Source organism: Chiloscyllium punctatum, chromosome 49, assembly GCF_047496795.1.
Source record: "Chiloscyllium punctatum isolate Juve2018m chromosome 49, sChiPun1.3, whole genome shotgun sequence".
NCBI classification, from domain to species: Eukaryota; Metazoa; Chordata; class Chondrichthyes; order Orectolobiformes; family Hemiscylliidae; genus Chiloscyllium; species Chiloscyllium punctatum.
The window spans coordinates 17731120-17745024 of NC_092787.1; the positions used below are offsets into that span (position 1 = coordinate 17731120).

Below are 13905 nucleotides of genomic sequence, written 5' to 3' on the forward strand. Positions count from 1 at the left end.
AGTTAAAGACGTCATAGTTTAAAGATAAATGGGTAAACCTTCTAAGGAATGAGCTGAGGAGAAATTTCTTCACCCAGAGAGTGGTGAGCCTTTGGAATTCATTACAAAATGATTGAGGCCAAAACATTAGGCATTTTCAATAAGGGAGTAGATATAGCTCTTGTGGCTTGAAGGATCATGGGATTTGGGGGGTGGTACTGAATGGCAGAGCAGGCTCTGATTGAATGGCCTTCTTGAGTTCCTACCTTTCTAAACCTGAATCAGAACTATTCATTGGGTTGAGACTGGTAAAGTGTTACTAAAATTGGATTCAACAAACATTGTTATTTATTTCTACCTAGTTTCCAGCTAACTTAAAATAACAGAAAACATTTCAGTGACTTGACAATAGTCTACATCAGGCTTCACTGTTACACAAGTCCTGCTTGCAATTGCAATTGCAATTGCAAGATACTACATTAATGGTAGACTCAAGAAAGACCCACCTGCACTTCGAGTGAATGGGTGAGATTTTTGAAAATAGGATCCAAGGCATGAAGAGCTGTGGATAAGAATCACATTACGAGTGAGTGTCTGTGGAAGCCATCTTGTTTAAGGTGAAACATGGGAATTAGGGATCATTTAGAACATAGTCTAAGCTTTGTTGTGCCATCAATTCAATTTCTTTTCATTAGAGCACAGAGACCCAGCTGAAATACGAAGCTATTTTTTTCAAAAAATCCTAGAAAACTGAGAATCTTGCCAGAATTATAGAACAGTAAAGGAGTGTGTGATTTGGGAAAATATTTAAACATTTCCTATATGATATTTCTAACTGGTTTGAAAGAAATATGTTCAAAATAAGGAACACATATCACTACAATAACAAAAAAAAACTGAATGCATCCTATTTCAATTTTGCTGTAGTGTGATTACTTAAATTGGTCTCAGTTGGCCTGGGTTAAAGATTGGCAAAACAATCAACCATTCCCTCACAATCACTTAAAGATAAATAGGGAGCTGAATAAGCTAGTTAAAAACCAGCCTGGCTGAGCAGACAGGAAAGCTTTTCACTGAGCACTTCCATCTAGTTTATGAATGTTTTGCTGGATCTTTGCAATCTAATAAGTTCACAAAATCTTTCATTGAATGCTGTTATTCCCTTCAACAGGATGTTCTTTCATGTCTTCATTCAAAATGAAAAAAAGGAATCACTTCTTTACATTACCCAAAAGTATACAGCTGTGACCTTACCATGGCCAATTTTATTTAAAGATTTCTCCTTTGGTACAAGAAAATCACCTAAAATGAAGAAGAAAATTAAAATTAGTAAATTTCTGACCACTGGCCGAGTAAGACATATTTCTGTCAAAGGATTTTTTTGACTTGCCAATTTCTCAGTTGGGAAAATAAACTTCACAGTCCCCTCCCCAGCTTTTGGGAGTTTCATCTGCCATATATATCTATCCCTATCCCCCAGTCATATGCAGAATTTCTTCAACTAGCCAGTAAGGTAGCTTTCTATTCTTTAATTAACAATGAATTAATGCAGTAAAATTCTGGGAGTAGATTGAATATGAATGGCTTGTGTTACAATACGGAGAAAGTGAGGACTGCAGATGCTGGCGATCAGAGGTGAAAAATGTTTTGCTGGAAAAGCGTAGCAGGTCAGGCAGCATCCAAGGAGCAGGAGAATTGACGTTTCGAGCATAAGCCCTTCTTCAGGAATGAGGAAGGTGTGCCAAGCAGGCTAAGATAAAAGGTAGGGAGGAGGGACTTGGGGGAGGGACATTGGGAATGCGATAGGTGGAAGGAGGTTAAGGTGAGGGTGATAGGCCGGAGAGGGGGTTGGGGCGGAGAGGTTGGGAAGAAGATTGCAGGTCAAGAAGGCGGTGCTGAGTCCGAGGGTTGGGACTGAGATAAGGTGGGGGCAGGGGAAATGAGGGAGCTGGAGAAATCTGCATTCATCCCGTGTGGTTGGCGGGTTCCTAGGTGGAAGATGAGGCGCTACACAAACCTCAGCTTGGAATATTGAGCCTCATCTTCCGCCTAGGAACACTCCAACCACAAGGGATGAATGCAGATTTCTCCAGCCTCCTAATTTCCCCTCCCCCCACCTTATCTCAGTCCCAACTCAGCACCGCCTTCTTGACCTGCGATCTTCTTCCCGACCTCTCCGCCCCCACCCCCTCTCCGGCCTATCACCCTCACCTTAACCTCCTTCCACCTATCGCATTCCCAACGCCCCTCCCCCAAGTCCCTCCTCCCTACCTTTTATCTCAGCCTGCTTGGCACACCCTCCTCATTCCTGAAGAAGGGCTTATGCCCGAAATGTCGATTCTCCTGCTCCTTGGATGCTGCCTGACCTGCTGCGCTTTTCCAGCAACACATTTTTCAGCTCTTGTGTTACAATACTGAAAGATGCGCCTATCTGTCTGATGGAAGTGACAAACAATTGAACAATAATCAAGAAGTTCAGTTACCTTTATTTAACCCTATGTTTTTGCAATATTTTCCACCTGGAGTCACTGTCAGGATCCAGGCCACAGTACAAACCAGTCCAGGAATTTCCAGTCACAAATGAGGTGAGCAGTGGTTTTCTATTGGGATGGTCAGAACTGGACTGTACCACGATGCAAGTTACAGGTAAAACCAATTAAATCCAGGCCCTCACGATCCCAAATGCTGTCTGCCAACCCTGAAAGGGTTGACTGGAACCAGGATACCCACTGAGGGCTGAACCTACCTCATGTCCCCACCCAATGACCACTGCTGGACAATCTTTTCCCGAGGGGATCCTGAAAATGTGGACAGGCAGACCCCAGCATTTCACCTTTTGAGACTGGCAACAAGACATCAAAACCTCCAGGGGCAAATGCCTAGCTCTTGCTTTAACTATTGAAATGTGGCCAATGGGGAGTAATGTGTCTTTAATGTTACCTCGGAGCTTATGTTGGGAATCGACATGCTTTCATCCTATCAAAGGGAAAATCTACTAATATACACTGACTCTTCATTGTGCTTTTAATATGATCCAAGATTTTGGAGCCTTGTGAGAACATTGAAGATTTTTAACCCCAAGGGGGCAGCATTATAGTAATGCTATTTTGTTCGATCACTCTGACAGTTATCAAGATGTTCAGCCCATGCTGATGAAACTGATACTGTTTCTAAAATATTTGCCAATAGATACAGCTGCCAAGTAGGCAGCCTTACACCACAAACTTCTGATCCCATTGGGTCCCTAGCAAAACCCGGTTAGACACCGGTTAAAACTTCTGTGTTCCTTGGTGAAGTTGCGCAATTACATTTGAAAATCACACATTATTTATATGTTTTTTAAGAAATAGTACAGTCTTAATTACAAGAAAGACCAATCACACATAATAAGGTGACATGATTTACAGCAAGTTAATCCAATGATAATTCCTGGGAAAGAGTTCTAAATTACAAGAAAAGTCCAATCAGCTGTAATATTGTGACATGATTGACAACAGGCTAATCCAATGGTAATTTCTTGGAAAAGAAATCTTATTTATGTAAATTGTCATGCTATGGTAGGTATTCAAGGTTAGTTCGAATGGTCAATTAATGTGTCACTATCCATTTTATGAAAACTCTATTGTCCTCTTATGTTAGAATTTCAGCTTACTTCTGCAAATCAACAGCACAAGTTCACAGGATTCAATCACTATTCTCAGTCATTTTATAGTATTCTTTTAAATTTAAAAAACATTTTGTGGTTAATAAAAATCTACATATACTTGTTGCCTAAATTCAAATTTTCGATCCTCACTGGGACATGCACAAGATCCCAAGTTTAGGCATTGCGCATGCTGTTAGCCTGAGCTAACAAATAACCTTAATTCCACATATTAGGAAGGCAAAAAATTAAAAGACGTGCTAACTCTCCACTTAAAGTGATCACATTGCAGTGACTTCTTTTTGACATTAAATATACATTATACTGTGAACAGATGAATCAAAAGATGACAGATAGCTGTTATAAATCCTCGTCATTAAACATCAGGGCATTATTTACTGTCAAAGCAGAGATATGAAAAATGACTACATAAGTAAGGTACTGGGGTCAGCAGTGTTTTTCAGATGATATTCCAAAATAAATCTTTGTAAAACGTTTCCTTTCTTTTCCTGAAACCAGAGACATAAACAACAGATGCGTATACTGGCACATTGGAAATCCAAAGCACGGCACACCAGACTGTACTGACTGTACTGCTGTATTCCTAACCTCAGCCCTACACCTCAGAGAGTTACCAAGTAGAGGTTATGAGAGTGGGAAAGAGCCATTGCTGTACAGACCTCATCGCATTCGAGGCAATAGTTACAGAATGTCAGGTTGAGGTAAGGAGGAAATCTGCCAACTCCTCATCTACAAATAAAAACGGGGATAAAACACATCTTAAAGAAAGGAGGTAGTTTCACTCTAAAACACTGAGATACAGTATAAATTATCAAAGGCATGAACTTGAATCTTCTTCCAGCATCTTTTTCGTGGTGCAATCCACACAATAGCAGCTTGCAAATGTAGGAGATATGCTTCCTCATGCCGCGTCCAGTACTTTTGCTGTGCAGCTTACGTTTGTGTCCTCAGCACCAACCCTTCAACCACTGGAAAGGACCTATCTTTATTTACTCTATTAAAACCATTCATGACTTGAACAGCTCCCTCCCCTCTTAACATCGTGGCACATGCTTTTCACATGACACAATGGAGAAAAATAATCAGATCACCTAATTTAGTTGTGGTGACGGTGAGTGGATAAATATTGACCAGTGCACTGGGGAGGACTCCCCTGCAGATAATCTTGATGTTCATTGATAAAAGAATCTCAGGATTAAAACAGTGTTGCATCTTGGTTACATCTTACTCTTAGCAGATAAAACTTAAAAATAAATGAACTGGCCACACATTTCACAACCATTTCCAGGATGTTACTGATGGCCAATATTATAACTGGCACTGCGGTTTAGTGTTATGTGATTTGTTTCAATATGCAAATCAAATACATGCTTTTTTTTCCTCTTATGAATTAACCCGAAACACAAATGGCATTCAGTTTTACCTTTGCTATCAAACACTCCTTCTTCAAAAAAGAATCGAACTTTGTCCCCGCTAGTCAGGAAGTAATCTTTGCTCCCCTAAAATAAAATGTTGCAACAATTAATACCAAGTGCCCAACAAAGCAGAAATTCTTATGAATGATCCACTATCCAACCCCAACACACTTGCTCACATGTATTTTTTGAGGCCAAGCAGGAGTACATGAGAGTAAGAAAAAAAAGTAATGATTATAACAAGGTCAGTCAAGTAGGCCTCATAGAATATGAGTTCCCTGATTGTGCCTGTTAATCTGGTCCAATCAGGGAGCCCTGATTGACAGTGATAAACAGGAGTGTCAGAGGTTCAGTCCACTCTGACAGCTGGCTCTGAGGGAGCTGGATCAGTGTCAAGGACTTTCCATGTCAATAAACGGTGACTTGGTGATGGGATACCAGCCTCTGTGGAATTATTTCAGTGGCAACGAGAGGTAAACACACTCCTGAAAAAATTCGCTTGCAACAGTCATCTTTGTGTTGGGATAAGCATTTCTGGTATCTTGCTGTAATTTGGGAAACTTGACTGATTTGATCCCCATCAATACTGTGCCTCAGCGTTTTACGACAGTAACTGAACCAGTTGCTACTCATAAGAGACTGGAACTGAAGTTGTACCCTTAATCTGGAAAGATTCCCTGGTATAGGTTCTCAGTCTAGCCGAGGTCTTGCTCAAACTTAAGAGTTGGGGTTCAGAGCGAATACATTTTTTTTGGGCAAATGACATTGGGTAGATGAAAAGCAACAATTAATTCTTCTTACAGCTTGTGAACCCACAGCTTTATTGGTTATTAGGAGGCACTAGATACTAAAACCTTTCAAGAGTTGACAGATTTAGCTAAGGACTATTATGACCCCAAGCATCCTCCAATTCTGAGATGCTATTGGTTTTATTTGGCATTTTGAGAACCGGGGAAACTAGTTTGGGAGTTTTGACTAGGTTAAGATGGCTGGCAAAGGCATGTGCCTTTGGTTTAACCTTTCGTGAGATGCTGAGAGACTGTTTGGTATATGGAATTAATAATGTAACCATGCAAAAGCCCCTAATAGCTGAAGCCCAACTGGACTTCAAACAGAAACTACAACTGGCTTTAACATTGGAAAATGTGGCAAATGGAGCATATGAGTTTCAGGATGTTTGGATGGCAGTGGATACCTTTGCCAGTCTGAGCCTGGGGAACAACACCTGAGTGAAGGCAATTGCATAGCATGAACATAGAACATAGAACAGTATAACACAGTGCTTTGGCCCTTGATGTTGTGCTGGCCTTTTATCCGACTCTAAGATCAGACTACATACCCTTCATTGTACTAACTTCCATGTGCTGATCCAAGAGTCACTTAAATGTCCCTAATGTCCCTGACTCAGGACATATTCTGAACTGACGGACTCTCGGTCAGCCCACAGCAAAACCCCAAAACAAAGCCAAGCCTTGGTCAAATGGTTAACATTTTTTTCAGGATCCAGGCGAGCAAGCTATTGCGGTTGCTGCTGGTATGCAGACTCAAGACAGCAAAATAGTACCACTAACCTAAATGGAGTAAGAGAACTCATAGGCCAGTATCCAGGAGTGCACACCCTGCAAAGTCCACCTACATCTGGTTTAGAACAGTTAAATTGCTTAGCAAAATCCAAATCAGAACCAGTCAAAATAAATGTCTGTTAAATAGTCACCCAGTTCTAATGGAGGTCTTTTACAAAATTCGCTCTGGTCTCCAACCCTTAAGTTTAAGCAAGACTTTGGTTAGACTGAGAACCTATACCAGAGACCCTGACACATTAATGGTACAACTTCAGTTCCGGTCTCTTATGAAAAGCAATTGGTTCAGTTACTGACTGTGTAAAAGGCCCGGGCCTAAGTTTGATGGGGCAAAATTGGTTGAGAAGATTCACCTAGGTTGGATTGACATTTTTCAATTAGGAAATGGCTGCCTGAGTGATACCCTAATTAACCACCTGGACATTTTTCAGAAAGATCTAGGGATTCCCAAAGGAACCAAGGCCACCTTACATGTTGACCAGGTAGCAATTCCACAATTCTGCAAGGTCCTCCAACTGCCACTTGCCTTATGGACAAAAGTAGAGACAGAAATCAAAAGGCTAGAAAGCAAAGGAATTATAAACCCAGTTCAGTTTGGTCTACTTCAAGAAGCTGGACATGAGCCATTTGTACTTGCAATTGCAACTAGATGACAATTCCCAGAAGTACACTATAATTAATACCCATTAGAGTTTGTACCAATAAACGAGACTGCCGTATGGAATATCATCAGCCTGTGCAATTTTTCAGCAGATGATAGAGAACATTTTACAAGGTTTACCCCAGGTTGCCACTTATCTAGATGATTTGCTAATAAGGACCACCAATAAGGAGCACTTAGAGAACTTGGACATAGTCCTTAGATATTTCTCCCAAGCAGGCATATGCCTGAGGAAGGAAAAATACGTGTTCCAGTCACCCTAGGTGTTTCATTTGTTGCAAGTTAAAGTGAGGGCAATCAAAGCAGTCTCAGCTTTCACATCTGTATCGGAGCTTGGGTTTTTCCTTGGCCTCTTGAATTATTATGGAAAGTTTATACATAATCTGGCCTGCACTCTGACACCTTTGCATCAGCTCTTAAAAAAAGAGTCAGCTTTGGAAATGGGTGCATAGCCAAGCTATAACTTTGAGGGAAGTAGAGAAACAGCTATCACCTCTAAAGGTGTAGCACACTAGGATCCCAAGCAAGATCTGTTATCAAAAGCGATGCCTCCCCATACAGCATTGGGGTAGTATTAGCTCATAGGTGGCCCAATGGAGACAAACATCCAATAGCATATGCATCCAGGATATACACCCAGATACCGAAGGAAGGTTTGGCAGTTATATTTGGAGTCAGGAAGTTCCACCAAATCTTTATGGATGTATATTTATAATAATAATGGATCACAAACTCCTTTAAGGTCTACTTAAAGAAGTCAAAGCAGTGTCACCCCACAGCTTCAGGCTTAATTCAGCAGTGGGCTCTCACACTAATTACAGATTGGAACACCATCCAGAAGGCCAAGTAGCAAATGCGGATGCATTGAGCTGCCTTCCACTGGTACATAGACTACCAATAGTACGACCACTGGAAGAATCCATAATGGTTTTAAGTTTTCTGGACACAGTTCCAGTCACAGCTGACAATATCTGACTTTGGATGCAGAAAGATCTGGTTCCGGCAAAGCTGAAACAGCTGGTGGTCATGGCGGAAAACCAAAGGGGTTTCAGAACCAGAACTGAAACATTCTTCAACCTTGAGAGACCAGCTTATGGTAGAGGATGGCATGTTATTATGAGAATCATGAGTGATTGTCCCAAGCAAAGGTCACCACCAGATACTGGTTGAACTTCACTAGGATCATCTAAGGGTTTCCAAAATGAAGATGCTGGTGTGAAGTTATGTCTGGTGTCCGAATTGAATGCAGCGTCAGGAGTGCCAATAATGGCATCAGAAATGCCGGTGCTGGACATAAGACTCCAATGAAGCAAGAGAGATTGTTTACTTCAGCGAACGAAGTTTGGTGTAGGAACTATAGGAATGGCCCTGCATGGGTAAGAGGCATGTTCGATGTGAGATCAGGTGCAATGATGTATAAAGTATGGGTCGATGTGACAATCCTGAATAAACATGTGGACCACAGAAAAGCTGCAACCTCACAAACAGTGAGGGAGCAAAATGTGCCCAGCTCCTCAACAGCATTTCCAACTGTTCCAGAAACCATGGGTTCTCCCTCTCCATCAAGAGTTGAAGATATCTTGGAATCTGAGATGGACACGGCAGATGTCACCACCTCAATGCCTTTACCACCTAAAGGGAATGAATTTCTTCCGAGATTCTCCAGGCACAAGAGGCGAGCTACTGTGCATTACACGTCGCACATACCAGAGGCAGAGTTGGAGGAATCTGACCAGGTGCTAAAGCACCCCAGGAGAAGCTACAAATAAAAATGGCCTATGTCCTCACACTCAGAGGGGCAGGTGGTCCTCATAGAATATGAATTCCCTGATTAGGGCTGTTAATCTGGTCCAATCAGAGAGCCCTGGCTGACAGATAAGAACAGGAGTGTCAGTGTTGCCCTTTGATGTTAAGGGCACTGCTTGTCAGTGGCCACTCGGGTGTATCCTTTCTTCCTGGTGGTGGAAATTTGAATAAAGATTTGTGCACCTTGAGTCTCACACCTGCTCACACACAAAAAAAAAGAAGAAAAAAGAAAAAAGAACAGGAATGTCAGACATCCTGTTCACTCTGAGAGCTGGCTCTGAGGGAGTTGCACCAGAGTCAAGGACTGTCCATATGGAAATATACAGAATACTGAATGGCCCCGTCAGAGTAGATGTTGGGAAGATATTTCCAATGGTAGGAGAGACTAGGACCTGAGGGCATAACTTTAGAGTAAAGGGAAGACCTTTTAGAATGGAGATAGGGAGAAACTTCTTCAGCCAGAGAGTGGGGAATCTATGGAATTGATTGCCACAGAAGGCTGTGGAGGCCAGGTCATTGAGTATATTTAGAACATAGAACATAGAACATAGAACATTTAAGACTGAGATAGATTGATTCCCTTGATTATCAAGGGAATCAAGGGTTATGAGGAGAAAGCGGGAGAATGGGGTTCAGAAACTTATCAGCCATGATTGAATGGCGGAGCAGACTCATTGGGCTGAATGGCCTAATTTCTGTTCCTATTGCCTTATGGTCTTATGGTCTATTTGTGGAATCTCCTCCTCCAATGAGTTATTTAAGTGCCCTCCTTTTCTTTCCTTTTACATTTACCTCCAGTCCTCAATGGAAAGTGATGTGGAGTTGTGTTCCATCACATTCTGCTCATTTAATTAGGATTCTAGGTAATCCAAGATGGAGAACAGGAGAATATTGTGTCTGCAAGAGCTGCTCCTTTTTTAAGGTATTTTCAGGGTTGAAGCTGATTTTCTTAAATGCTAGGAGCAGTATTTACTGTTGGATAAAGTGTTGCATTGTTTTGAAACTTTGGAAAAAAAATTAGATCAAAACAGCAGCACTTTAAAAAGAAGGAAGAGAGACAAAGCAGTGACCATATGGGAGGTGAAACAGAGAAGTAAATCTGCACAGCTGTCTGAGCCAGTAGTGAACTTGCACGGTTGACTGCCCCTGCGTTTGGTTTCAAGTATAATAACCAAGAGCTTTTCCCTGGGGTGGGAGAATCCAAAACTAGAGGGCAAAGGTTTATATTGAGAGGGAATAGATTTAAAAGGATCCTAAGGGGCAACATTTTCATGCAGAGGGTGGTGCATGTATGGAATGAGCTGCCAGAGGAAGTGGTGGAGGCTGGTACAATTACAACATTTAAAAGACACCTGGAAGGCTATAAGAATAGGAGAGGTTTAGAGGGATATGGGGTGGGTGCTGGCAAATGGGACTAGATTAATTTAGGATATCTGGGTGACATGGATGACTTGGACCGAAGAATCTGTTTCCATGTTGTACATCTCTATGACTATATCTTGAAAACAGACAAGCCAACAGTTCTCGCAACCAAGAGAGCAAAGTTGAAAATACAAGTTGTACAGCAGATACAATCTGAAGACACACACACACACACAACCTGTGCTTTAAGTTGTTTTGATGCTTGCGTTGTGAATTCAGTGCGAAGGTCTTTGGAAATATCCATTTTATCAGTAATCTCTAATATCCGTTTTCTCAGGGAGTCGCATTCATCTTCTGTGAAAAATCCTTCGATTTTAACAAAGCCATCTTTGCTGAGCTGAAGATGAAGGAAAAAACAACAAACATTTAGCAGGAAAATTGGCTCAGAACTTGCTCTTATTAACCTCTTTACTAATGGTCAGCTTAACTTAACAATACTTGCTCATTTTTCAGTTAGATAGTTACAGGTACAAACCTGGTTAGGTCACAATTCAGCAGTGTTTAGCACATTATCTTACCTATAGCTCAATGCAGTACTGAGGGAGTGCTACACAATCAGAGACACTCACAAAGTATACCAATCAGACCTTCAAATCTGCTCTGCCATTTAATAAGATTATGGCTGATCTGTTTGTGTTTTGAATTCCACATTCACATCTACACCCAATAATCTCTAATTCCTTGGCCTAACAAGAATCTATCTATGTCTACCTTAAAAATATTCAATGATCTCACCTCCACTGCTTTCTAAGGCAGAATCCCAAAGTTGCTGAATCCTCTAAAAAAAATTATCCTCATCTCTGTCCTAAAAGGGTGACCAATTTTAAAACCGTGCCTCCTTGTTCTGGATGCACACATGAGAGGAAACATCCTTTCCAATTCCACCTTGTCAAATCCATTAAAAGGATGTTGTTAAATTGGAGAGACTTCAGAGGAGATTTACCAAAGAGTTATAAAAATAGGCTGGAACCTTTTTTTTTACTAAAGCAGAGGAGGTTGAGGGGTGACTTATCGAGGCTTATAAAATCATGAGGAGTACAGATAAGCTAAATAGCATGGGGCTTTTCCCTAGGGTGAGGAGTTCAAAATTAGGGAACGTATTTTTAAAACAAAAACAATGTAGCACAGGAACAGGCCCTTTGGCCTTTCAAGTTAAGAGTGTGGTGCTGGAAAGGCACAGCAGGTCAGACAGCATCCGAGCAGCAGTAGAATCGACGTTTCGGGCAAGAGCCCTTCATCGGGAATGAGGCCCTCCAAGCCTACGCCGACACATTTTGCCCTTCCATATTAAAAGTGACTTCACTTAGAGTATTCGTATCCCTCTATTCCCTTCCTATTCATGCATTCACCCAGGTGCTTCTTAAATGCTGCTTTGTGTCTGCTTTCACCACCTCCTCTGGCAGCACCTTTTAAGTTGAGGACAGCATTGCTCTCTCTCAAATTAAATTTGAAATTAAACCATTTTGTGCATATACTCTGAATTGAGCATCAAGGTTAGGTGAAGTTTAATGTGGAGAATATTAGCAAGCTTTAGGCAGAGCATTCCAGAATGGCAGAAGCAAGAGGTTGAAGATTTTGCCACTGATGATGCAGTGGAAAGAGGGAGCAATGCATGGTAGACCAGAAGAGCAGTGGGAGAAGGTCGAAACATTGCATGTAGTTTTAACCAGCTACCTGATGGCTTTTTCTTGGAAAGTCCACCAAAATTCTTGCCTGGGTACCAATTCTTTCCCTTAATACCTTTCTTATTCCTGCTGTTTGACAATTAATTTATCTGATATGATTGAGAGTTTAGAAACAGTCCATATAAGGGACAAATACATACCCTATCAAGTTAGTAAGCTAAGATCAAAATTCTCAATTAATAAGCAATCTGGAATGTCAGAAGCTGAGGGGTGACCTTACAGAGGTTTATAAAATCATGAGGGGCATGGATAGGAGAAAGAGACAAAGTCTCTTCCCTGGGGTGGGGAGTCCAGAACTAGAGGGCATAGGTTTAGGGTGAGAAGGGAAAGATATAAAAGAGACCTAAGCTTTTTCATGCGGAGGGTGGTACATGTATGGAATGAGCTGCCAGAGGAAGTGGTGGAGGCTGGTACAATTGCAACATTTAAAAGGTATCCGGATGGGTATATGAATAGGAAATGTTTGGAGAGATATGGGCTGGGTGCTAGCAGGAGAGACTAAATTGGGTTGGGATATCTGGTTGGCATGGACGGATTGGACCGAAGGGTCTGTTTCTGTGCTGTACATCTCTATGACTCTATGACGTTGCAGGCACTCGCCACCCTTTGTGTGAAAGACTTGCCTCATATATATCTTCTAAACTTTCCCCTTCACACTTTGAACCTGTATCCCCTAATAACTGACTGCTCCATCCTGGGAAAAAGCCTCATACTTGCCACTCTATCCATGCGTCGCCTCACATTTGTCCGTCTGCCAAAACTCCATCTGCCATTTTTCTGCTCATGCCTCCAACTGATCTACATCCTGCTGTAACCTCTGACAATCATCCTCACTATCCACAACTCAAGCAATCTTTGTATCATCCACAAGCTTACTAATTAGGACAGCTATGTTTTCCTCCAAATCATTTACGTAGATCATGAACAGCAGAGGTTCCAGAACTGATCCCTGTGGAACACCCATAGTCACAGCCTTCCATTCTGAAAAATATCCTTCCACCGCCATCCTCTGTCTCTATGTCTAAGCCAGTTCTGTATCCATCTTTCCAGCTCACCCCGATACCATGTGACTTTACCTTTTGTACTAGTCTGCCATGAGGGACCTTGTCAAAGGCTTTAGTGAAGTCCAATGCAGACAACATCAACCACTTTTCCCTCATCAATCATCTCCCTCGCCTCCTTAAAAAACTCAATCAAGTTAGTGAGGCATGACATCCCCCACAAAAAAACATACTGTTTATCGCTAATAAGTCGATTTACTTCCAAATGCTTCTCGATCTTGTCCCTGAGAATCTTTTCCAATAATTTCCCTCACTGACAGGCTCACAGGCCTGTAATTTCCTGGATTATCCCTGTCACACTTGTTAAACAGTGAGACAACATTGGGCTATTCTCCAGTTCACTGGGATCTCACCTGTGGCCAAAGAGGATATAAAACTGTCTGTCAATGCTCCAGCAATTTGTTATCTTGCCTCCCTCAGTATTCTGGGATAGATCCCATCATGATCCACATACTTGTCTATCTTAATACTTTTTAAGATGTTCAACACCTCTTCCTTTTTAATAGCAGCTTGGCTTTGAAATTTGACACTGAAAGGAGAAAGTTTTAAAAAGCATGAAGGCCAAATTTTGTATACAGAATGGTTTGTATGCTAAAATAACTGCCAGAGAAAGTGGTGGATGCAGGTACAGT

At 41.6% G+C, this 13905-nt stretch overlaps 1 protein-coding gene across 1 annotated transcript in view; it reads right to left on the reverse strand.

Moving 5' to 3' along the window:
- Positions 1-13905, reverse strand: part of phyhd1 (phytanoyl-CoA dioxygenase domain containing 1) — a 32063-nt gene that overhangs the window by 12120 nt on the left and 6038 nt on the right. The window contains exons 3-6 of the mRNA XM_072565604.1: positions 10706-10864; positions 5067-5142; positions 1234-1281; positions 486-541 (exon numbers count right to left, since the gene is read on the reverse strand). Coding sequence (XP_072421705.1) covers positions 486-541; positions 1234-1281; positions 5067-5142; positions 10706-10864 — 339 coding nt within the window. The remainder of the gene's footprint in view (positions 1-485; positions 542-1233; positions 1282-5066; positions 5143-10705; positions 10865-13905) is intronic.